This window comes from Camponotus vicinus, unplaced genomic scaffold, assembly GCF_025532165.1.
Source record: "Camponotus vicinus isolate PSW18456_S1 unplaced genomic scaffold, iyCamVici1.0 SCAF_2, whole genome shotgun sequence".
NCBI classification, from domain to species: Eukaryota; Metazoa; Arthropoda; class Insecta; order Hymenoptera; family Formicidae; genus Camponotus; species Camponotus vicinus.
The window spans coordinates 26,281,272-26,308,301 of record NW_028141956.1 but is presented as its reverse complement, the minus strand read 5'-3'; the positions used below and the strand labels follow the sequence as shown (position 1 = coordinate 26,308,301).

General features: G+C 34.9%; 1 protein-coding gene across 6 annotated transcripts in view; it reads right to left on the bottom strand.

Annotated features, from left to right (window-relative positions):
- Positions 1 to 14,138: 14,138 nt before the first annotated feature.
- Positions 14,139 to 27,030, bottom strand: part of Glurib (Glutamate receptor IB) — a 237,272-nt gene continuing 224,380 nt past the window's right edge. For 2 of the 6 annotated variants that reach the window (XM_083091754.1, XM_083091757.1), the window contains 9 exons: positions 26,526 to 26,620; positions 25,546 to 25,769; positions 24,136 to 24,348; positions 20,319 to 20,517; positions 19,966 to 20,210; positions 17,957 to 18,203; positions 17,617 to 17,691; positions 16,017 to 16,076; positions 14,139 to 14,349 (listed from right to left, as the gene is read on the bottom strand). In XM_083091754.1, the coding sequence (XP_082947880.1) occupies positions 14,275 to 14,349; positions 16,017 to 16,076; positions 17,617 to 17,691; positions 17,957 to 18,203; positions 19,966 to 20,210; positions 20,319 to 20,517; positions 24,136 to 24,348; positions 25,546 to 25,769; positions 26,526 to 26,620 (1,433 nt within the window). In that variant the 3' untranslated portion in view covers positions 14,139 to 14,274. Of the gene's footprint in view, positions 16,077 to 16,552; positions 16,608 to 17,616; positions 17,692 to 17,956; positions 18,204 to 19,965; positions 20,211 to 20,318; positions 20,518 to 24,135; positions 24,349 to 25,545; positions 25,770 to 26,525; positions 26,621 to 27,030 lie in introns of all 6 variants that reach the window. The other 4 variants (XR_014437301.1, XM_083091756.1, XM_083091753.1 and 1 more) reach the window with 4 other exon arrangements.

Here is a 27,030-nt window from a genome sequence, read left to right as displayed (position 1 = left end):
AATTCTTTTGGTCGCGATATATTATCACTACGTTTGATCTGAAAATGAAAATTTTTTAATAAGTTTTTCATTGTACGTGTTTCAGACAATTTCGTGTAATACAATAAAGTATTTTATATATGCGTTCCATATAAATATGTAACAATTTTGTGTATTATTTATCATATATTATGTATTTCTCATGTATTATTATATATTATTATGTATATTATATGTATGTATTTCATATTATATATTTTCAACTTGATTGTACTATTATATTAATTTTATAAGTATATTTATATTTTTTAACATTATATATTATAACATTACATATTCAATTTCGAAGTAAAAATTATCTTTAAAATAAAATATCAAGTTGCGCGATTGTGAAAATGGTAATAAAAATTATTCATAATGTTACGATAGAGTATCTCCTGGAATAAAAGTCGTAAAATCGGAATATATCTTGCAATGCTTTTTTTGAAAAATTGTTTTATCCTCCGGACTATCTTCTTTTCTCTCTTTTTTCCTCTCTTTAACACATACCTTCCAATTTAACGCTAAATACATAATATCGCATTGCGCTATTAATGTTCAATTGATTCAAATGTAAAAAATTTTGCGGCTATCTCAAATATCCTCGCTAGCATTTTTCAAATTTTCCGAATTCAACAATTTCTGGTACCCGATAATATTAATGATTCAATAATTATTTTTTACGTGCTGGCGTTGGCGTAATTCGTAGCTCTGTTATCTTCTGATTCAAATTATTGATCGCGATAAACTCTAGAGCATCGAAACGAGCGAGGTTTTTATCAAAGACTCGTCGGTAGAACGTCATCATATATGTATATGTATATAATATATATGCATATATTATAAGTTATATATATAAAACATTAAGTCCATGTATGTGTTATCATGCTCTCAATATCAAATTATCTGTTTAAATTATTGAATAAATTTGAATAAATTTGAATATATTTACTTAATATATTGATAGAGAGCATTATCAAAATTTGTAAATTATACTATAATTATAAATACGTATTTTATAATATGTTTTTATGTAACTGCAAGTATGTAATTATAAATTATATATTTTGTAATTATATAAGATATATTTTATAAATTTTTTGTATCCCTTCTGTTTGGTAAATTTGAAAGACTTGTATTAAGAAAAAGAAAAAGAAAATAAAATAAAATTTCTTCTTCAATGTATCTCCACCTTAACGAAGGCATTTGCTGGTGAGGAGGTTTGAGTACTCTAATGAACCTAAGAGCTATGCCAGCGGTAACATATACCTGTATTCATATAATTTAATCTTATATATTTAAGATCATTTTAAGTATATGGTTTTGGTTCGCATCTTGAGATTCTATTCAGCTAATGAAGAAATAGCCGTAACATTTTCAAACTTAATTTATGACCTTAATATTATGATCTTAAATATAAGAACAGACTATGAATACCGATCGTAATTACCGGTAGGGTCACCCATGCCGGACAGGTCGAAGGGAAAGAGTCAGACTAAGAGAGATACAAAAATTATATATGCATATGTATTATATTAATATTTTTGAATGAAATAGAAGCAAAAGAGACAATAATCGAGAGAATAGAAAAAAGAGACTTCAGTGAACATCTTTCGACAATGTCTGAGGAAAAATAGGAGATATTCCGATAAATATTACAAGAAGAAAGAAGCGCAATAAGTGTTTATGATCTTGAGACGAGGGAATGCGACAAGCCATCCAGAGATTTGAAGAAAAAGATGCGTTGGATAAAAATGTATAATAATTAAGAGCGAGAAAACAGAGAGAGCTTACAGTTATATAAAATTCGCTAATAATATTTTATATAATTATGTTATATTTTGTAATTTAATACATTGTATTGTATTATATATATGTAAAGAATTAAGCATTAAAATATTTTGCTGTTGTGGAAACTATAATAATATAAAAAATGTTTGTTAGATAGAGTGGAACATTCGAAAAATTATATAAAAGAAAAAATATTTCAAATGATTTGCAAACTCTGTTTTTTAAGCGTTTCAATATTTTATATATAGATTCTTCAGAAAAATCATTTTGATAAATTCTACATGCATTAACAATTAAAATCTAATTACTTAAAAAAATGATGAATATCAAAGATCAATTTACTGCTAAAAGAATATAATATAAAATTATTTTAATATATAATTTTCGAAGCTAAAGATATTTGTAATACCAGTTTTCATCGATAGATTCTCTCTCAATCTGGCCAGAAGATTTACTATAATCTATATATACCATTTATAAAGAGTAAGGCAATTAAAATTATTGAAACTCGTTAATACGATTTTACAAATAGCGTGTGTATAAACGTTATATTCATGTAAACATCATAATATATATTTATAAAATATTTTTGTTATGTCATGCATGTAAAGAATTTTATTTGTCAATAAGTGTTTTGAATGATTCAGAAAAATTGACATGATATACATTATATATTTTACTGAAATTAATTATTAATTGTCGAAATTTATTTATGTGTCGCCGCACGAATGATAATAAGAGTGTAGCATATAAACTAGCACCATTAAGCAGAACATCGTGTTATTATTAATTCTCGCGTGTTATTGAAATATATTACAAACTATAAAATATAATATATACACGAAATACTATGTTTTTACAAAAATTACAAATTAATTTTTTGTTAAACGATTAAATTACATTTAGATCAGCGCAAAAGAATTTAAAGTATCTAAATATATTTGACTTTAAGTACCGTTAGAGAAAGTTATTGTTTGTTAGGATTGTAAGGAAACGATAATTTATAATTTTTATCTTTATTGTTTTGATTCTACGATGAAATTATAAATTGAGAAGTACGTATTTTGATGAAGAAAATGATAGAAAAGGACTATGACGACTACTATGAGACGTTTTTTTTAAGTAAAAAATTTTCGCGCGTTGGGACTTTAAATCTCTGTTTACAGAACACGTGGAACAAATATAAAGACACTTTTCTGTTATAAGTATATTAAAAACACGATTGGCCCAGCTTTCCGTTACTGAGATCTGATAATCCGAGATACTCGCAACTAGGCGACTCGCTGTTGCTGCACGTGACTTGGCGCGAGATACCACCGTATTTCTTGATTATTGCACAACAATGCGCAATTTTATATATAAAATAAATAAGTCACTCGTTGCGTTCACGCAGTCAATGCATTTCTATTCTACTTTTGTCGTGTACCAAAACGCCATGTTCTATTGCCCTGATATTGTATTTTGCCGCACAATGTGAGGCGAGGTGGATTGCGAGCCACGTCAAGTGCACGATCGCGCATCCCGCCGAAAATATATTTTCCGCTGCAACATCACTCCGTCGTACTATGAGGAGGCGCAACGAGGTAATTGCCAATTAACTGTAATTAATTCAAGCTCCATGATCAAGCAGGACGTGAGTTTGTCTCTCTCTAACGGTACTCCCATCGCTCGCGATAAAGTCCGACTATATTATCCGATGTATTTAATAAATCTTTGACAAGTATATGAGAAGAAAATTGTTGATGACATCACAATTAAAATTAAAGAAGATGTATATAAAAGAAAATGCGATATAAAAGATAAATGTTTTAATTTTAGAGTTAGCTCGTGATTAATTTAGTAGTCGACTCGTATGGATGATTTATGAAATAAATCGTTGAGAATATAAAATTGGCAATTTCTAAATCTGTATATAAGTTTAACTCTGATAATATTACGATGTATTCTTATCGCAAGAATACATCTAATTGACAATCTGGCATGTTTTCCTTTCGTGATGTGTCACTATTAATTTTTACTCTCGACATTTCTTTAAAAAAAAAATTTATTTGTCCGTGAAATAATGTCACTACAAGTATTACTGTCTCCACTGAGTGTGTCTCCGAATATATACATTTGAATTGCAAATTCTTTTGAATTTTACATCCATATCGTTGATAAAATCTTGAATCGATGGCGGGCGCTGGCGTATCAAAATAACTCGTATTTATCAAGCGATTGTTCGACTGGAGAATTAATTTTTTACTTGGCCAAACTCGGTGTTTTTTTGTTGTATTTTAATTTAGCATTCATGCCGCGCTTGTAATTGCGCGCAGGCTGTGTCTCTCTTTCATCCAACAATGCGGCCGCTTTATTCAGCCGATAACGAATGATAATTCAATTACGACGTAACTGTTTCCCTAGCCCCATCAGTTTCCGCTCTGTTCATCATCGCCTTTGCCTTTGTCCGCCATGAATAACTTGCTCTTCAACAAAGTGAATAGTTGGTCTCTTGAATTTTCCATTTGGTACTTTGCTTCTAATTGGTTTGGGGTATGAGTTTCGCGAACATTCGCGGACTCGAGTTCTAGACATATCTTTGTCTCTTAACCTGCCGCTTTAGCCGACCGTAAGGTAGAAGGAAAGTGCGGAAGAAGAAAATAAAAATTAAACGCGGAGAGACACACCCCGGCATCTTATTCTCTGCCGTCCTATCTTTGTCGCTGGATCTGTTCGCCGCTTTTTTTCTCTTGTTCCTTAGCTTGTCCTTATTAAAAGTAATAATACGCCGGGCTTATAGTGCATATTAGGGATATTCCCCGCCATCGGGTACTTTGGCCGGTACTTTAATTGCTTTCTCGGAACTTTTCACAGACGCGGTACTTTTAATTTAATCTGACAAAGATCGCTCGCGAGGCAAGTAACGACAGTTTGATGCAAATCGAGACGGGGACTATTGGAATGCATTATTCTTGCGCTATCTTCTCATATAATTCTTCTTCCGGTCCTTGGCATAGACGCTCTCCTTTCTTCTTTTTACATACTACGCATTTTGATCCCCTTAGCTTATGCATCATTCTTTTTATTTTTCTCCTCTCTCTTCGTTCTTATTATTTCATGCCTCTGCTTCAGTTTTGTCCTCGCCTTTTCTTTTGTTTCTTCCTACTTTTTATACTAGATTAGTTTTTGTAGAAGACGCTTTAGAATTATCACTACTATTTTCTCATTTGAAAGAAAGAGAGAGAGAGAGAGAGTGTGTGTATGCAATTTTACACTTTCTTTTTCTAATTTCTTTATCTTGATAATTTAGATAGTTTCAAATTTAGATTCTTAGTAGCTACAAATCAAATTAATTGAATTAATAAGATTCTATTAATATTTTGTTTGAAAATATTTTTTAAAATTCTCTTAGCTTATTTAAAGCTATTGATTGCACAAAAATGTTGATAATTTGGTCCAAATTCTTCAAATATTATACATCGCTATCAAGTTCATTAATATTACACATGTGTTATTTTTTAACATTTTTTTTTATCTTCTTTTCTCTCTCTCTCTCTCTCTCTCTTTCTCTTTTCGTATCTTATCTTTACTCGAAGAAGACTCAAGAAGTATGTCTCTTGTTTGTTTCCTCTCCTTTTCATTATCGAATGTACGCTGAATGCGGATAGATATACGTAGGTACGTACGTACATATAAGTAGGTATCTCTGAAGAGCGGCCGGGTCGGGTTGGGCAGGATGGCAGCCATGTAAATAGGCCACCGGCATAATTTATACCCGTCACGGAGAGGAACGAGCGAGCCGGCGAGCCTGCCGGGATCCAAAACTATCCGTGGAAAAGCTGCGCGTTATACGCGCGCTATGGGAGATCGCAGCTCTCATTCGCATCCCGTTTTCCCTCCTCGTGGGCACGCGTTAACGTTTCACCTCTTGAGATTCCATTACCTTATATACATCGGGATACGTCAACCAGCGCGTTTCAAACTCCTGCTTCTTACTCGTAGAAGTCGTAAAAGATAGAATGACGAATGGTTCTCTCGAAGGCGCGTGCGGCTTCTTCCACGGTTTATTTTAATCGAAAATTCTATAGATTTTTTATATGATATTTTAAAAACTTATCTGCAAAAGAAGGGAAAAACGACACGAAGGAAAATATCGCGTGGAAGTTTACGGATATAAAAGGGATGTAAAATAGAATTATATACGTTGCGAGGTAAAGAGAAGTCATTCTATTTTGAACGAGGGCAGACATCGACACTCGGAATAAATGTGACATAATCGTGTGTATACTTATTTAAAAAGTATGAAATAAAAGCAGGGAGCGTCTGCCTAAAATGGAAAAGAGAACTTTGACAGATAATATCAGTAAAGAGAGGGAAGATAGCGAGCGCATGGAAAGCTGGGTATCAGGGCGAGGCAACAAACGGGGCAGTAAGTCGCGGCCCGGCCCAGGGGTTGCAAACGAGAGGGCGCCTGCGGGTAGTTCGAGGGGGTTTGAGCAAGCTGTGACGTCACTAGGAGCGTCACGTCGCCACCCCTTCCACCTACGATCAATGACGCGACCTTGCGCTTCCCGCTCTATCTCGCACCCCTTCCCTGCCGTCCCTGTCGTTCGCGATATCCCCCTTTCCCTTCCCCACGAGCTGAACAGAGTACTGGTCCCAGTATTCAAAGGGGCGGCGGCTGTTTCTGCAACCTGGCAACCCTGTCTATATTTAGCATCCACACCATCTCGTCACTTCGTGGCTCATCTCTTTCTCTCTCCGATTACCCTCCATGGTTGATCGTGGTCTCTCCCTCTTTCCCTTTCTTTCTCCCTTTCTCTCGCTCTATCTCTTTCTCTCTGTCTGGTCTGTATCTCTTGCCATTCCTTTCGTTCGGTGATATAAACAACGCAATTGCGCAAGCGTCGAATTTTCGTGCCGATGGTTCGAACAACGTCTGATCATCGTCGTCGACAAAGGAACTCCGGGCATCGTGCCATCGTCATCGTCCCGTTGTCAATATGGTTTGAATCGCCATTTGCAGATGTTCGACGAAAATGGAGATGATTATATCCGTTTAATCATCTTTGAGAACAATTATGAGACGTCATTCATTTTTGCAATTGCAGATAAAATTAATGCATTTCGAAGCATCTTTTCTATTAACAGTCACAAGAAAATATATGCAATTGTTCTAAAATTAGCGTCAGCGTCTCTTTTCTAATAAATTGTTTGATAAAATTTAAAAATTTATTTTTTCTTTACAAATTTAATTTTTTTTTACAACTTTAAGTAATATTTTGCATGGAAAGAAATCAGATTCTGTTTGTAAAATTTAAAATTAAAGAGACAATTGTAAGGAGAGAAAATTAAGGTTCTATTATCTATATTTATAGCTTTCTCTAGAATATTGTAATATCGATAAATTGCTGATATAATTACAAATAATATATACATAATAAAAATTTAATGATTTTTTTTTTTTAAATAAGTTTCTCATTTAAATGAAACAAATTTCATCTTTATGTTGTGACTGAAAATACATATGCGAAATATATATATTATATTTTGTATTTGGCGAACAATTTGTTAAAAGAATATATATTTCTAGCATGATAATGCATCTGATAGTTCATTTTATTAAACGCAATTTTTCTTCCTTTTCGTTGATATCATCTGTCAAAGTTTTCTTCTCCTTTTTAGGCAGATTTCGATCATGATAATCATATGTCATTCTTTGTATTATTTATACTTATTTATTAATTTTTATTTCTTTTCTTCTTTTTCCCATTTATCTCTATTTTCCTCTTTCCTTCTATATTCCTACAAGTACTTAAAAAATCACGATTTGTAATTTAAATAATGTATACATTCACAGATATTAATTAGTAATATATTAAAAATATGGTAATAATAATTATCAAAAACGCAGATTAATATTCATAGCGCGTTATATGTATTCGCTGCATGTAGAGGATATATGCGATCTTCTTTTTTATTAAAGGTTCTATAATTGATATTTTATTATTCTGCAATATAAAAAAAGTCGAACGCGGAGGGACGATCGACAAATTATACTTGGACGGTTTAAATTATCGCGACTGATGTTTATCGATGATCATATCGTGTGGCGCATATATAAAAATTTCGAGAGCCGACCTGACTCGCGATTGGTCGCTATCGATCGAAAACCCGTTATTAGCATCTGAATGAGGCAGGAGCAAAATCAGTTTGAATCCGGTTCGACGATGAATCTGGTAGACCCATCGATCACTAGCCATTTGACTGAAATAATTCGAATGCAAATGCATCGAACCGACGACGTCGCCGGAATCTTTACTGCTTTTGGTCTCGCGAGCTAAACCAAAGATCCGACAAAGAAAATTAGCTAGCGAAGCGATATCTCTACGGAATCCTTAGCTATAAAGAAGGATTTGATCGCTTCTGCTGAAACTTCTTGAGAAACGCTTTTCAAGAATGAGGTCACTCGGTTAGCATACCAATGCGACTGGACTTTATGCATTTATGTAAAATATCTTACCTTTTGAATCCTAAACAATATTATTTATATAATCATGTGATAAAAATATAAAATTTTTTTTGGAAAATGCTTGTAAAATATATATGCATTAAGAATAATATATTTTATACAAATAAATTTTGAACAACTGATTTAAGTTTTACTTACATATATTAAAACTGTAAAGAACTGTAAAGTATCATTCATCAATATGCTTTAAATGGAGAACAATTAAATTTTTAAGATGGATATTTCAATGATATAAAAATTTTACAATAATTTAATCTAGATAATAAGCAGTAGTAAACATGTAAGAATTTTTCTCTTCTACATAAATTATTAAGTTTCATTATAATTTAGCGATTGCCATTTAAAATGATGCTGGTGCTCTATTTGTCAATTTAACAATTACCATTTATAGTAGCCTTAATACGTTATTTGTTCGTTAATGAAATACTAACTTCTTGCGCGTTAAAAGTTGATGTTTTCAAAGTTGAATAAAGAAAAGGCGACATAAATGTGTTAATGTAAGAAATTCAATTTTTATGAAATTGTTAGAATACCGCGATTCGTCGATAACAAAGTTACGTACTCAGTATTGCTTCACGATGAAAAACGTAATTGCCGTCATGTAAGTTAATAAACTATGATGAATTGTATAAAGTGCAAAGCTGACTGCGAGACAAGGCTATATGATTAATGGCGGGTATGATAATGCATTATTTCACAAGGCGCATTCTTGGTGCAGATCGTAGCGGAATTACCTGACTTGCTAGAAAATGCCTTTTAATAAATTGCGATATAAGAGATAAAAGTACGAATAATTTATTTCATGACTTAAATGTTGCACAAGTAAAAATTCCGTTATTTTAACAAAAAATAGATTAAAAATTTTTAGGAAGTTTAATTATAAAACTATTAATAAAAGAGAAATTGGAAATATATATGGCTCTTAGCTTTCATTTTGAGAAAACAATAGATGGAATAGGATAGATTGGGATCAGTTTGGCACATATGTTACATGTTACATTTAAATAAACGATCCTGTATTGTGACAAATTTGATTGGTATACAATGGTTTACAAGGGAGTCGGTCGTATCACGCCACGGGATGGCACGGGGGATAACGAAGTATTGAATCGAAGGTACAAGCGTAAGTGGAATGCAGCGATGAATGAAAGCGCAAACTGGAAGACGCTATTTTTCCCTCTTCTCTCCCTCCTTTAGCCGTTGAAATGCTTATTCTCTTGCGCGATCTCGTTCCGTCTACGTGTCAACGCTGCGCTTGTCGATGCAAGTTCAGAAACATGACTTTTTTATGTTTTTTCTTGTTACGTGGATATATCTACAGACATTCTGCTCGACATAGAGTTCAATTCTTGTCCCGAAGATATCATAGAGTCCTTGTAAATTATATGACTTCGTCAGAAGTAACGACGAGTACGCTAAAGGCTCATCTGCAATGTGCTTTTTACATTGCTTCTTGCTTTTTGCCTATTGCCTTTTTACCTCTCTGTGCCCTGTTTTATTTGTTTTCTGTCTTCTGAAGGTAAAAGTTGACTCCGAAAGAGACAAGAAACACGTGACAAGAAACGATTTTCACACAATTGTCAGAGCACAAAGAAGCAAAAGGCAAGAAGCAAGAAACAGGAAGCAAAGAATACATCAAATTAATTGCCTTAATAGTGCGTCGAGCAAAATGAAATGTTTATTCGGTTTCGTTGCGACGTATAAAACTGGCGATTAATCTGTTTATGATTGGCTATTGCGGAACATCTCCGAATATTTCCTGCTCCCTGTAAAATCGGAGCAACACATAATCACACAATTATACATGTAAACATAATCAAGTAGTTATAACACACGAAAATGCAAAACTCTCTGTCTCTGCACGTCTCCTCTGGATGATAATTTGGGTAAACGAATGCAAGTGCTTCTACAACGATAATTGGCAAAAACCGATCGACATTTGCCTCGATCACCACGAACCTAGATCCGAGTAAAATTTCAAGCAAAATTTAAAGTGCTCGAGAGTCATCCATCGAAGACGTGTATCGTCGAGTCTCTCCGGTGCAAGGACATGGGAAATCCGGTGGGACACCCCGATTACATTGCATATTTTTTCGCGCGCTCATATTCCGTGGCTCATCCATGCAACTCCGCGTTGCCGGATTAGTTGCGTTACTTCGCGATTTTTTTTTTCGTCGTGAATTCGGGGATAGAAAAAGGTGTCACGATGAACATTAACACGAGAAACGTTAACGATAACGGACGATCGGGACACGTCGCGATTGCACGGCGCGCCGAAGGTTTTTCGATTATCTTAAATCACTCGCACGTACACGTCCTCACGTGATTGCGCGATATACACCTGTTAGTTAATTACACTGGGCATTCGATATAATCTCGGGATGGTTTCTGCTTTCGCTCGACGCTCGATCCCTTCTGAATTTCCTCCTCGTAACGTCATCATTATCCTTGTTCTCTTTTTTTTTTGAACGATTTAATATCCAATACGCATTATCTATCGCTTTATTAATCGGTGATAGATAACAATTATTCGTAATAAGAAAGTCTGACGATATGATAGATTGATCGATTTCGACGGCCACCACGAGTAAATCTCTTCTACGAAAATGAATATTCCGTATAATTTACATTTCGCGTATAATTTGTATTTCGATCAGCACGATTTCATTAGCACAATCTCTTTTTTTAATTTCTGCGATTGTTTTTGCGCTGGATTTGTAGATATTGCACGCAATATATTTGAGATATTTTGATATACAATAATTGATGTTGAATCATCAACGATATCAATGTACAAAATTATTGAAATATATCTTTTATCTTTTCTCTTTCAAGAAATAAATTCGAATTATTTCGTTGTAAAATCGTGTTTATCGAATACATCAAACAGAGTGATGCATATGACGCGTGTAAACTTTCCATGATTGCAAGACACAATGTGAAGAGATATCGCGATAAATTGGCAATCCGGTAATATTTGCGATATTTACCTGGGAATTGGAAAATGTGCGTCGAGCGCCTATGTTTATATGGACGAGACGCACCTCGAAAAAAAGAAAAATCAGCTTTACACGTGGCGGCTCGTAATTTGGCTTCCGATTTCCCCCGCCGTCACGTCCGACACTGAAGCGTGAGCTAAATTGCGGTTATTTTTATATGCGAAATGCGTTCCCGAGCGCATTAAAATTCAGCATGATTCTAATTATCGATTAAGCTTGTATCGTAAAAACGACGTTTCTACAAAGCATTTTGCGACCGCTTCATTTACTTCGCCGTTAAAATTTATGCGTCGATTTGTCGAATGTTTCGTCGACAAATGTATTGTCGAACGTGTACAGGAATTAATCTGAAATACGATCAACGCGAGATTATTTGCGTTTGAATTTGATCCTCTTGTATCTTTCTAATATCGAATTATTCGTATACGCGTATTACACCGTGGGAATAAACGATATCCCATGTATGTGAAATATCGATTTTTCAAGTGTTAAACGATATTACTGTACATTCAACACTGGAAATTAAAAATTTTCAACGTCACGATATCTACAATAATTTTGATATTGCTAAGTGCTATTCAAAGTCATGAAAGTAAGTTGTACATGTCTCATAAACCTATATAATAACTGTTTGATTCGTCGATTAATATTTTCTTCTCATGTTCGTATCAGAGAAAGGAGTTGTCATTTTTTCTCGTATATTATACAAAATGGCACGTTATTGTTTGAAATAGCTGTGAGCATCGAACTCCGATCGAAAGTGTTAAAGACGGTTTACGTAATCACAATCTCCTTAAGAATGTACATATTTGCAGTGTGCCTGTCGTAGATAATGTAGCGTCGAACTATATGGGCGGGAGATATCGTCTTTTGGCACGAAACCAACATGACCGTAAACGTCGTTTCGCGATCCAGATCGCGGCGATCTGTCGACGCACGGTAAGTCCTATCCTCCGTGAAGACGATAAGAAACGAGAAGCGGGATACTCGCATCCATCTATCGATCCAGACCGGCGCGATCTGACGCTGTTAGGTACTTATAACGCGTTTACACGATTAAATCCATACGCTCCACACACGCACTCCATTATCATAACTTACGCACATTCGTTTTCTCAATAAACGTCTATAAGTATATATATTTATATTTGCATTTATATTTATATATATATATATTTATATATTATATACTATATTTCGCTCGCAACACTCACGCATCGGTGCGATTGTACACGCCCGCCTCGGTTAAAAAACTCATGTGAGACTCCGCCATTTCCGGCGCCAGACTCCACTCTCGCGCATTGCACAAAATAGTTACCCCCTTATTACACAGTAATCGTAATTTATAATAATAATTATAATAACACTAGTAATAATAATAAGAATAATAGTTGCGTCGTCGTCACGATCGACAGTCTCTTTTGGCACGTGACGTTCTAATAATAAAATCGCGACGGCGAACTATCATCCACCGCGATCCTTTTATTTATCTTCCACCCGCAAGAACGCCGTTTTGTCCTTCTCGCTTGTTATGGCAGTAAGTGTGTAGTTTGAGTTGCTGGTTGCACATGCACCCATCCCAGGACCATCATACTATCGCAATATCGTGGCGACTTCATCGTCGCCGACGGTGAGAATCGGTTTTCATCATTTCTTTTTTTATTTTTATTTGATTCGCTCTCGTGGATATTTACAATATACAAAGGATTCGGTCGACAGGAATCTTCGTTTCCATTCGTGTCGCCGCTGCAGATCAGCTTTAATCAAAGCTTGGGAAATACTTTAGTTATATGTCCTCGAGCGACGACTTCGCCGATCTATAAGGATGTGGCTGCCCATTCTTCAAATCTGAAGAGCTCATGCTCCGATATATTTTCTATACTGATTTTTTTGATTCTATCCTTTTTGGCAAATATTAAAAATCTCAAGATATTAGTTTATAATAAAATGTCATAATAATACTAATTTTTATCAAATGGTAAAATTTATTGTACAAAATTTGAATTTGGAATGTTGCAGTTTGTAAAAAGTGGCAGTTTCGCGATCACCCAATTGTTCTATTTTCTATAGATGAAATGATTCTTCGAATTAGATTATATCCTTCGAAGCGCGTGAAATAGACAATAGTCGCCGATAGTAATGTTTACAGTTTTCGATACGATGTGTTTGACATATTAATCTTGCTGTCAGTCATCGAATAATCCGAAATCTCGAGTAACTCGATAGTTCTTCGCAATTCGAACGTGTCGAGAATCCAATTGTCATTTGCATAATTCTGTTAAAATAATCGCATTCCAATTATTTATCAGAGGAACTAGTCTCTTCGTTTTCCCCAAGTCGTTTAAATACAACGCGTCATTCGTGGAAATGGCTATAAAACCATTTGATGTTGCGTCAAAATGTTACAAAGAGACAATTCTTTTCTTGATTTTCTAGAATCGTACAAAATCTTACAATTATTGCTCTATAAAAATATCAGTGTTCAGTCCACGTTCCAATTGCTTCATTACTCGAGTTCGGGTCATTCGAAAATTTCTGGACGAAATTGCAAGAGCAAAGCTACCTCGGCTCGAGTGCGTTCGAATATTTCAGCACAGCTATACTCTAACAGCTAAGATCATCGTGAAGACGCCGGGAAGACTCCGATCGCTGCCTTCGGTCGTTTCGGCATCTACGTGATGTACTCCGGCTTGTCGTTGAGGCCGGACCAGTGTCGCGGCGACGCCGGCGTCCACGGTACCGCTACATCGAGTGCCGCGATGCTGAGCTTTCGCTGAAAGATGTATTTCGGGCTCTTCTTTTTCGGGCTCTTCGGTGGCGATTCCGCGAAGGTCACGCTCCTTCGTGGTCTCCTGGGCGGCGGGGGTGGTGGCGGGGGTGCCACCAGCGGTGGCGGCGGGGGTGTGGGCAGCGAATTAGCAGGCGATCCGTCGCTCGGGCTCTCCAGGTAACAATTTACACCTGGGTATGTGTATTGCTGTGTACCTGGTCGCCCTCGGTATTCCCAATCGCGTTTGCTGGAGCGTAGTACTGGAAATTTCAATGTCGATGATTAGATAGAGTTAGGATCGTTTGAGCTATAACCTATCGCAGTTTCTCGATTATTAGAGACCGGTAGTATTTGGATTATATTTATGAATGAAGATAACAGAGTATACATAATTTTTTCCTTTCAATATCTTTACCTAAACATTGTCTTACTTTTTTTATTTTTATGTATTCGATTTATTGTATAGAGATTTTTTCCAGAAATGAAATTTGCACGCACTTATTACTTTTTCCCAACAATTAGATTTTTTACGATATATAACAATTAATAAACTAATATGTTATTATAAATTAAGAAATTTAATTAGTGCAAATATTGATAGTTTTGATAACCGATCGTATTTGAATAATCTGGAAACTGAACTATATGCGATGGTATACTAGCTCAGATATACATATTGAAAAGGCGGATGAAGAATGTTACGTGACAAAATTTTCGATGATGGTTCATGAATACAGAAATTACGTGAAAAATTGCAAGATTATATAAGTACGTGATTTTTCTATCGTGAGTGAAGCCTATTATTCCATATCTTTTCTTTCAATCCAGATTTTGCAACGTATGGCTTAATGTCACTAGCTATAATTTAATTATAAATAGCTATAATTTAATTTTCTCCAATTTAATAAATACAGATGCATTTTATTATTGTTTGCGACAGCAGTTATTGTGCTATTGATGCAAACTCGGGATTTATTCACACAATTTTTTATTTTAATTTCTCTGAAATAAATAATAGATAAAGAAGCGTATGACAAGTTAAAATAACGAGACATTATGAGTGTCACAGTTTTCTACGACAGAAATATCTACAAAAGTGTCTAAATGGGTTTTTGTTTATCTTGTGGACGGACGATCGATCAAATACACGTGCATATAAGACATAAAGAGAACGAGTCAACAAAGCTACTCCGAATTCACGCTATTTGTCAATTTGTCGCTCATGTATAAGCTTTGCATCATGAATTATAAAAAAATGCTATGTATCTTTGTTTGATATTCGAGAAATTTACTCATGTCATGTCAAGTGAGCGCGAGTTATCCTAAGAGAGAAATCGGAACCTTGATAAAGGAAGTACGAAGCGAGTAAGTGGAGAAAAATGTGGGATAAAAAATGCGAAGTCGATAGTACGCGCAAGATAGTCGACTGACGTATAAATGGAGATTTTACAGTCATATCTAAAATATTGTAGTACTACAGTAATATTTATACTGAGATGCTATTGTTGAAATATTAAATTTTATATTCAACTTTATCAATCTTCCTCGAGACGACTGATTTTTAACGCGTTGTCATAAATGGATGTATCAAAATTTGCAACATCCGGTGTAATATATTTACTATTTATAAAGACATATATATATAATATTAAAGATTATATTTGCGGAAGATTGTTAAAATTGGAAAACACTTTAATATATTAAGCAGCTGCAAAGTGATGAGAAATTCGAGAGAGAAGCAGCTTTTTGCGTAGGTATGTACATATTTAACTAGGTACTATCCAACTTTGAAAGAGGAGCGCAAAGGATACACCGTGCAGACAAATCCACACATTGACGTAGCAATGTAGGGAGGTAAAAAAAAATCTGAGATCTTCAAAAAATTTCCTGCGGAGCTCTTGATGCACCTGGTTCTCTTCAGTCATACCTTCGGCGCGAACGTAGTCAAAGTTGGTACCTCCGCAGCCAGTACTCGTTTCTTCCCGCGCTGTGAAAGGAATCAGTGTTACAAAAAATAGGAAATTCTGTGAAGATCTCAAGACTTTTTAAGTCCCTACTTATCTCTGTTTATTTTTTCTTTAGATACATATTTAAGCAAACTTGTATGAAAGCTAGCAGTATTAATAAGTTATTTTTATTGCATAAAATGTAAATTCAATATGTATCGATAAAATTATTTATAGTATCAACTTTGAAGACTAAGCTAATTTAAGATGATTTCCAAAGACAAATATGTGTATGTGTATAACGAACATTGGCTTATCCCTCCTCAAAGGACGGATAACTTTAGGATTTGTGATAGTATGATTTAAAGCCAAGCTGCGACTACATCATGCAGAAGCTTCCGACGCAGAAAGCGAAAGAGAAAGAGAGAAAATGAGGGAAACAGCATGCAATCGAATCAGGAGAAAAAGCAAGAGTAAATGCAAAAGTGGGATTAAAATTAAGGGCGAGAGTACTCACATATGGTCCCGGGAAAGGCGCATGCATCCTCCGTCTAACTCTGCAGTCCGTACCACTAGAGAGACAAAAACCCAAAGTAGAACGAAACGCAAACGCAAACGAGCAAATTTTTACGCCCCCTCCTCCCTTACGTCCACCGAATAGAAGAAAGAAACAGAAAAGAGCGCAATACATCTAGCCAGCCGCACATCGCACGCACGTACGCATACATATGTAGATATATATATTTTATATATATATATATCGATCGGTCACTCAGTCCTCTGGTCGATCGGTCTCTTTGACACTGAGGCTGAAACTCTAGGACATTAAATGTAACCAGCTTGAGTCCGGCGTAACTAAACGACAGTGTGTCAAACGTTTACGCTGCTAACTGCATGCCAAGCGTACTCTATGTCGTTCATCTATGTATAAATATAATGTATAGGTTTCATATGTATATATGCGTATGTATAATGTACGATGCTCTTGTTGCGAATGTATGTTTTATGATATACATCGATATCTTTGGTTCGAGACCGAAGTAATTGCGCGACTGGACGCACTGCCGATCGAGAAAGAGAGAGAGAGAGAGATCTATGCACCTTATCACTTTTCCTCAGAATTAATGCGTAATTAAACGAAGGATTGAATAATTAATATGTATATATATTTGATGAAGAAGTATTCGTGTCTGTTATCGCAATAATAATATATTTATGTAGTTAATCGTGACGATAATTTGTTTCATGCTAATTGTATCTTCGCATGATACATTGAATTGACTATGCGTACAAGTTTATTATTATTAATCGCAGCAAACATATTTCTTGCTATATTTAATTTCCCGAGTAGTTTAATACGTCCATATAACATTGAGTAAACATTTAACGCAGCACGAAGCAAATATCGTTATAAATATCGTTCAATGTTATCTGCCTTGTGTGTTTAACGTAACGTTGTTTTATTTTCCTTGGATCGGCGGAACGTTTAGTCGAAGCGTCTCTTGCCAAACAATCTCTACTGATACCTTATGCGAATATGCATATGCGAACATAATAAGAGATTTAATCGTTATCACTTACCCGTCCATTGTCGAAATCGCGACCACCACCGATGGTTAGTCGTGCTTTCGCCTTCATCGCGTCTGATAGTGGTATCTAAAAAGAAAATGGCATTTCATGAATGATCACAATCTTTCTCTTTATAGGAATTTTGCGATTTCACAATTATTCAATGCGATTGTCGATTATATCGATCATGTATATTTTCTTGAAAGGAAATTCTCTCTATCGTGTTACAGAAAAAAATAATATATATTTTTTAAATAAATAACAAGTTTGAATTTATCTTGCTCATGATAAAGTATGCAAAATAGAAGTGTATAAAATTGTATCCTCTATCCGTTTCATGGCATTTCATTACCTTCGCTCTTGTCGCCTCTGTATGCGACTTGTAGCAGAATTCCAAGAGAGCTACGGCGAGCGCCAGAAGGAGACCACCGATGAGGATATAAAATATTCCTGCTACGTTGCTCAGTGATAATTCGTTTTTGGCAGCATCTGGTTTATCACTGTGCCTGCATTCCGTCCTTTCGTACCACCATCGTTCGACCAGCTTCGCCAGTTCTCCATTTTCCTTCAGTGATAGCACCGCCAAATTTATGGGATCCCTGTCACCGTCAATTTTATGAAATCATATCATCGTCACGTGAAAATGCCATCAAATGTTATACGAGTTGTGGAGAAAATATCGTAATCTATAAAAACGTGTTATTTTTACAACAATTTTCTACCAGGTATCTTTGATGTTAAATATATTAGAGCACGAGATGAAAATACGAGATCAAAATACGATCTAATTACGTGCAAATAATCGAAGAATATCGAAATATAATGGCAATGCGTCTAACAAGATTTGTTCGAAAAAGTTGGGGAAAACTTTCTTCAATTATTAGCTTTTCGAGGAATATCGATTTTATAAAGTTTCTGCTCCAATCTACAAGAAGAAGTAGAACAAGGGTAGACTTGGGAAATAAAATTAAAATGAAGCCACGGTGCGTTATCTGTCGATGGGTGTATAGGCAGACATAATAAAGCTGCTGTTTGCATACTGCCTTCAATTACCTGTTCGCTGTTGCCTCGACGATCCAAAGACAGCGCGTGAGTCGCGGAGGCAAGATCGAAACGTTACATGAAACGTCAAGGGTCGCGCGGTTAAAAAATCAATAACATGCAAATTTGCGCGTATTACCGTTGCAGCGGCACGTTTACTCTAGTCGCATTATGAAAATTAACGCACAAAGTCATAGATACTTATTTATGTATTTTTCTAGATTGTTTAACTATGGAAAATAAATTATTAAAATATAATAAGTCGTCACAATGTGAACTTTATTCTTGCATTTGTAAAAATCAACATACTAAATTCCATTGTGTGACTTTATACTTTTCCTTTCTTATTAAATTATGATATACTTCTAAGTTATATTAATAAATAAATATATATTTATTCATTTATTTATTTATTTATTTATTAACGTATGTATCCAAAAAATAAAAAGTTAAAGAAAATTTTAAATTTTGAGATCATAGGCTCTCTCTCTCCCTTATTTAAAAAGCCAATAATTGTTAATTAATAAAACGTAAAATAAATTAAAATCGACACTATTGTTTCAGTAAAAAAATTAACTGAAAAAATTACTGCGGGCTAGTTTTGTTTGGGAAAATATAAAATCGGTAAATGTAAAATGAAAGAGCGAACGGATCTGGCTTGGAAGCAGGAAGGGTCGGGTTGTGTTAACACGCTGTCGAAACATGATACGAAATGGTGTTGGTCGATGGTAAACGCGTTCCCTAACGGTTAATGGCATGGAAAAGAGGGTGCGAGTTTTTCTATGCTAATTGCGCGTAATGATGTGCGATAACATTCCGAACACGACGGAACGAGGAGTAAAAAGTTTTGTAAGAGACAAAGGCAAAGTGTTCGCATGAAAGAGTAAAGAAAAAGAGAGAGAGATAATGTACTAGAGGAGCTCTGTGTTTCACCATGATGACTACAAAACCACGTTAATTACCTACTCTTTCCTGTTTGTTTGACGAAAATATATCAAGTATCTTCCCTGATGAGATGTGACAAATAATTGTAATAAATATAGGTGTAAAATTATTTCGACAGATCTATTAAATTATTAATTCATATTAATTCACGAAACGAGTTTATCGTGATAGAATATTTTTTTGATTATTTACAAAAAAATATAATAAACAGGAAGAAGAAGGTATTACATTTATAACAATCGCTCTATTGATTGAAACTGTGATTGATTAAAATTTTTTTATTTCTTCATCTTAATAAAATTCAAAAGAATAAAAATAGCTTTTATCGCGTTTGTTGGTATTATATGACGTTTCACTTATACGTGATCACCTTACCTGAGAGGGGATCCTAACGGTGTCGCGACACCGAATCCCGTGGCATCGAGATTTCTTCCGACTTTCATCGTGTCGCAGGGCTCTCTCTCGTTGATGTAGTCGTTCATCGGGCTCTCGATTAAAAATGCGTATTTGCCCTTACTCGTCCTCACTCTTCGTATTCCCTCCTCGTACGATTTTACGAATACATGCTTCCGCGAGTTCATGAACTCCCACATCTTGCTATAGAGACCGATCTGAGATTTCTACAAGTAAATGAAATAAATGTCAGTCGCTAAATATGCGTTAAAATTTAATAAATGCTCGTGATGTGTAATTACAAGAGAGATTAGGCGTTGCTCGTGAACACTCACTCGAAAAAATTCCATCGTAGCACCATGACCGAGAGTGCCATACTGGACATCCGTCTGCGCCGCTAAATCCTCGGGTGAGTTAATTGGCGTGACCATTCTCTCGATGGTTAAAAATGCAGCGAGATTTGCGGTGTAGGAGCATATTAAAATCAGAGTGAAAAACCACCAGACGCTGCCAGCTATGCGGCCAGATATGGATCTGTGATATTGATCAAAAAATTCGAAAGTTATTATTTTAAAACAACAACGAGTATAATAAATGCAATGCACAGCATACACAGAATATAAAGACTTAAATATTTAGTAAAATCTCCGCAGAAAATCCCTTCTTTCATCGAATTTAAACACAACGCGTGTATATCATAATCCTAATTTGAAATTACATAATTACATCTTGATCGCTGCAACCAGAGTCGTTGACAAGATAATCGTAGACAAAAAATTCGATGGAGATTCTTAATTATGTCTACTCATATCGATTTAAGTCGGATCTGCGAAAGATGAGCATCGAGAATCAGGCGAGAAGAGAACGAGAAACATGGAGAAGGAGGGCAGGGGGAGGATATGGTGGCCACTTGCGCGGGTTCCACGAAATTTACAATTCATATCGCCGCCATGCGAATATTTAAACCATTAATCAAGAGAGCTAGTAGGATGGGGTGGTGCACTGGATACAGCCAAATGTAAATTAATTGAGACCCAGTTTCGAAGTGAGCACGCGGTCTGCTTCGCGTAAACGACAAAACGCGCGCGTTCACTTTTGTTGCGACTCCATAGGAATATATGCAGTTTTGGTGAGACAGTGTTTCCCAACTTGTGTGTGACTTCCGTATTATTTTAGATGTCGTAGCTCTAATATTATCAAGCTACAAAAATAATAATAAATAATATAAAAGAAAAAAAAGTATTTATATAATAAATAAAATAAATAATAAAAAAGTAGAAATTAATATACTGTTATTTTGTTTGCAAACAAATGATAGTTTAATATTATTTATTTTGCTTTTAAATAAGTCTGATAAAGTAATTGGCAAGTTATTATATTCTTGACATACTGCATAAACTATTTTAAAAATGTAAGAGTAGAAAGAAAAATAATGGAACGTTATTCAAAGAAAAATATTTAAATTTTAATGAAAATAGTAAAAACTTTCTATTCTCTCTTAAAACTAACAAATGTATTATGCATATCAATTGGGTGTATATATTGGACGCTTGAAGAAACAAAATGTGATTTGAATTCTATCATGTATGCGCAACATGCTTTAAAGCACAATATAGCACTGTCACGTGAATGTTCTATTCATGCTGGACTTTCCTATCCAACTAGAATGTTTTGAATATGCGAGCAAATTATGCTTTGTTTATAGATGTGGCACTTGTCCGCAGCCTGAAGTGTTTGCTCGAAATCATTATCTAACCTGCGGCGTTATATATTCCAAGAAATATATGGTCGGGGACGTTTCGCGATGCGATGCTAACTGTATATCTCTGGAAACAATAACTTTTGTGCATCGAGAATTATCGTAAGACTGAAATTCAAGAAGATCGTTATATCATCAGAACATATAAGTCTCAACAGACACTTTGAAGGACAGTTAATTTAAAAATGTAAAATTTCTCAAGCTATAAAACAGCCGAAGGAAATCCTTCTCTTTGGTTCTTTAATATACCCAACTTCCACAAAGACCATTTCCATAATTTATAACTCTTTAATTAAAAGAGAGAAGAATTTCTTGCCTCATCTTACTATTTCTTACTTGATTTATTTATTGTCAACTCTTTAATATATTGTATTTTTACTTCTTTTAATTTATAAAAAGATGCTTTGTGAACGTTTCTCAATTCATTCATTTGAATGATGATTGTATCGGTTTATCGATCTTACTAAACTGATTTTATGGCATCGATTAAATATGTCACTGAACACGCGTGTGGATCGATATAACCATAAAATCAAATCAAATGCAACACATATGGAGAAAAATTATTGCGTGAAAACATGTGAAATAAAACTGACAGAGCATTGAAAAATGTGCAAATAAATACGTGATCGATACACATGTCGCGTCTGGAATTTTTGTACGTGCGGTACGCTTTATTCAAATGAGTCTGGTCTCGTGCGGCCATAATCGTTCAGCGATTATGAAATCGGTCTCAATCACGTGTCACGATACGGCAATTTTATTGCGAACGTCCTGATTTCTTTCCCGCAAATTGCACGCATACATAAATAAAAATCAGTTATTATAATTCAAATTATAATTATTGTGCAACGCTCCAATCTCTAATCAACCTAGGTTTGCCCGAGTGCTTTCTATCATTAGGAACGAGTATATTTGATTGTACTACATCGTTGGCAAATATATAGTAATTTGTAGCTTGAGCACATTTATAGCATGATTGAAGCAGTGCGCGAGATAAGAGCGATTGAAATGTTTGCTAATGAGAGTATAATGACGGTACTGATAATGATAACGCGTATTTATCGTGAGAATAATATAAAGATATGCGAAAGCTGTTGCGAGCACACAAGAGCTCAAATAATATATGATTTATATATTTGTAATAATCGCATATGCCCCTTTACGAGTGTGTAATAAGTCAACAGCAGTGAAAGATTTTTAACTCAAGATACGTACACATGCAGGGAATGTCCTAGAAAAATCGAATCTTCATTTGAACGATAAATACTTTGACAAATGTACGCGATCGACTTCTTTTTCATATTTGCATGTAACGCACGAGATGAAATAATCGATCTGCGAAGCATAGATAATCTAAGATCGTTAATTTGGCTGTATTTAACGTGAAACGCTGTACAAGCCTGCTTAAGTCAAATGTCCACCCACGTTGAGAGGCGCTTTAACAATTTACACGAGAGATTTTAAACGTCAACCAGAGAGCTCTTATAGAATCTTGCCCGATTCATCCTATTACCGGGCTGTACGCTCGACCTATCCCGGGTAAAGGGAGCTATTCTCCCTGTGCCTTTATGTACTTACCTACGCTTATACTGCGGAAACGGAAACGGAGGGAGGCAAGAGTGGGTGGTTATAATTAGCCGAGAAGGACGTGGGAGTCACTTGCGCGCGCCGGTCACTTTCTCCCTCTCTCTCTTTCTCTCTCTTTCTCTTTTTCTTTTTCTTCTTTTTCTCCTTCATTTTCTCACAAGTTCATATCCACTCTCCAGATAAATATCTAAACCGAATCTCCCGGCTAATCGCGAAATTGCACGGTTGCACATGCTTTGTTTACACGAATACTCGCACGCTAATGCATTTTTTAAATGTTGAGCTCTGACGACTGTGAAATTTTTTTGCAAATATGAGGCTGCTTGTATTTGTTTCCGTTTCCAATATTCCGATAATTGAACTTTAAATTAAATTTCTGTTAAAGTTGATGACAGGGACAAAAAACAAGTTCTGTGGAATTAATATTAGATGAAAGAGAGACCAAATTTTGACGTTATTTAAAAAACATTGGTAATTGTGGTATCGAGAGCAATCGAATAAGTAAAATGTCGAAAGACACGTATTTGTGTGTATGAATTTTAACGAGTGAAATTTGATTTGCTTCCGGGATACGCAATTATCACCGTAATTTATATGCAGCTAGCAATCAGATGAGAAGACAAAAGACTCTTTAATATGCGACCGTTATTCATTAAAATTCAAAGTCCATGGTACAAAACATGAACTGATATTAAATCCGGCGATTAGAAAAAATTAAACGTTGAGCTCGCAACAGGAGCGCCTTTTCGTCCACGACCAAACGTTAATTACTGTCGGAAATTAATAACGCAAGGTATGTTTACCTGGGCGAGATATCGCAGCCCTGTTGCATAAACGCCGCCAGAGCAAACCAGAGGCTATTTACGATACTAAAGTCGTTGGCCATGCTGGAAGTTGGCATGTGGGGTGAACTTTGCGGTGTATGCGGATGCTGCAAACTGGGATCGTTCCGTCCGCTAATAGCTGAATCCGTGCTACCGCTGATGGTGAGGACTCTCCACTCGTATGGGGAAAACCTATATTGTTAAAAACAGGGAAAAAAAATAGAGAGAGATATTTCTTTAATAATAAAATAATTAATATTTGATTAATGTTAAAGATGTTTGAAAGATTGACATCTCTTAGACATTCTCATAATTATATATTTTGGATATATAAGTCGATTATATTTTATGTATAATACATATCTATACCCCTCTTCGAGAATTACTGAAAAATGACTATCGGCATCAAATGAAATATAATGTTGGTTCTATATAAACTTGATAAGAATTGCGTGTTCTAATTGGTTACATAAACAAAACTAAATTGTTTTACAATAATATGAAATAGACTGTCATAAGAATCTTCAATAATTATGATGATAATAAATATAATTTAGAAATTAATTCGTTATCTAAGTCTAAATAATAAATAATTTTAAAAGTGAGAGTCTATTTTAATTCTAATTCCGACGATCATATTTTTTTCCAGTAATATCACGCGCATCGTACGCATCAGCCAATTAAACTAAGTCTTAAGCGTTGGCGTTCAAAGAGTCTCATTAATTAAGACGCTACCTAAAAACTTTCTTGATTTGCTCATTATGCCTTCGTTAAAGCAACAGAGAGTTCTTGCAAATGTTCCGTCGAGGATTCCTCTATATCAGTGTGAAAATAACGAGCAACTTAAATAATTATTTTTTTTCTTTTTACCTTTATGCATTAATATTTAATAGCGTCTTTTCGTCGAAACGTTTCAATCGCGATTGTACAAGAGACATAAATACGTAGTATAGGATAACGTAGGATAAAAGAGCGCAACGAGAATATATTGCGGCGTGTCAACATATTTTGCTGACCACATCGCGATAAATACACTTGTAATTGCCGCACCTTGACACGTAACTGTGACAGTAGACACAAGGTCTGTACTAGATAGAATAAAAGTTAATAGACGATTTGTGACTGTAATTAATGTGAATTAACAATAATTGTAGAACGCAGTCATTTTTCTAAAATTAGTTTAACTGTAATTATTAAGTTAAAATAATCTAATAAAATATGTAAGAGATGCAATAAAGTATGTTTTGATGATCAGCAAAAATAAAAAAAAGATAAAGGCAATATGCGTCAATTTGTTGATTCATGCATTATTATATTTAATTTAAGAATGCAATTTTCTGTATATTGTCTATAAGAAAATGACAAGTCTCTCGATAAAAAGTTTCTTACCTCGACACAATAAATAGGACGATAGAAACTGCGATGTAGGAAAAAATGACGCACACCCAGATTTCCTTGCTCAGCGGATTCAGAAAACTGAAGACTCCGGATTTTTGTTTGATGGGTTTTTTTATCATAATGCTGATGCCGAGAGACATAAACGGTTTACTAAAATCGATCACGCGTTCCCGGTCGGAGGTGATAGTTATGGGAGCAATCGCTATGTCGGCTTCCTGCAAATCAAATTGAATAACTGATATAAATCTCAACGTGCAATGATAATAAAAGACCATTTTTTGAGTAATTTAAAAATAGATTGTAATAAATATCAATTTAAAATTAAATTTTAAGTAGATTTGGAAATTTTTTGAAAAAGCTAAGTATTTTATATGTAAATAATTAATTAATATGTATATTTCTGCAGCAATTTATTATAATAATTGTGATAATGATTATAATGGTTAATAGATATCTTAGTTCCATAATATTTCTATTCTCCAATTATTATTATATTCATGATTGTGTAGTTATTTAAACAATATAATTAGGAAAAAAAACAATTTTTACATAATTTAAAAATCTTATATCTTGTGATCTTATGTCTTATTTCTCTGTTATTTTTCCTTCTTATTTCCTATTTAAAATATCTTCAAGCGCGCATATCTACATGAGATGCAACTAAAAGCTCGGTTGCTTTGGGTTTATCCTAAGTTCTCGCGAGATGGAGCTTAAAATCGGTTAACGATTGACGAGCTTGCAAGCTCAGGGCATCTAGTGGAATAGGTTCAAACTCGCTATCGAGAGATAAAACAGCTTCTTGGTAGACCATGTCCTATCGCAGCCGCGCGACGATCAATATTCTCTTCTTTCGAGAAGCTGGATTCAATCACTTGAGGCGTCTTTCCGCGTAAACTTCCGGGGGGAACCGGTTTCGGGAGAGGAAAAAGCGCTGAGGATGTAGCAGATACAACGAAATTACCGGAACTTACCTTTCTGATAAGCTCCCCGACCATGCCGTCCCAGCCGCCCGGGACGTCCGGGTTTTCCGAGCCGTATTTTCCGTCCTTCACGATCCGCAGCTCGTCTGAAAATTCGTAAGAAAGTACTTTACGAGGCGCGCGAAACACCATTTCTTTCGCGGAACTTTTTCCATTATCGATTCCGCGCGCGGAAGAGGCTTCGTTACGTCCCTTAGATACTTGTCAAGGTGGGGTTGACTTCGGCAAATTTTGCCCATAATAAAAGTAATTTTCTTGCTTGAGTTATGAATTTTCATACGAATTAAATGAGAATCGTTAGCGTTAATAATTAAAAATTATTTGAAAATAGGCAAACACAGTATTATAAGAAAATAAAGACTGCCGTTCTTTTCTTCTTTTTATCATTATTTTATTACCATATTAAATCCAATAGACAGTAAATGAATTTTAAAAAGATAAGCTATATTTTTCATTAACTGGTTATTTAATGTTTTGGCACTAATAATTAAATGAC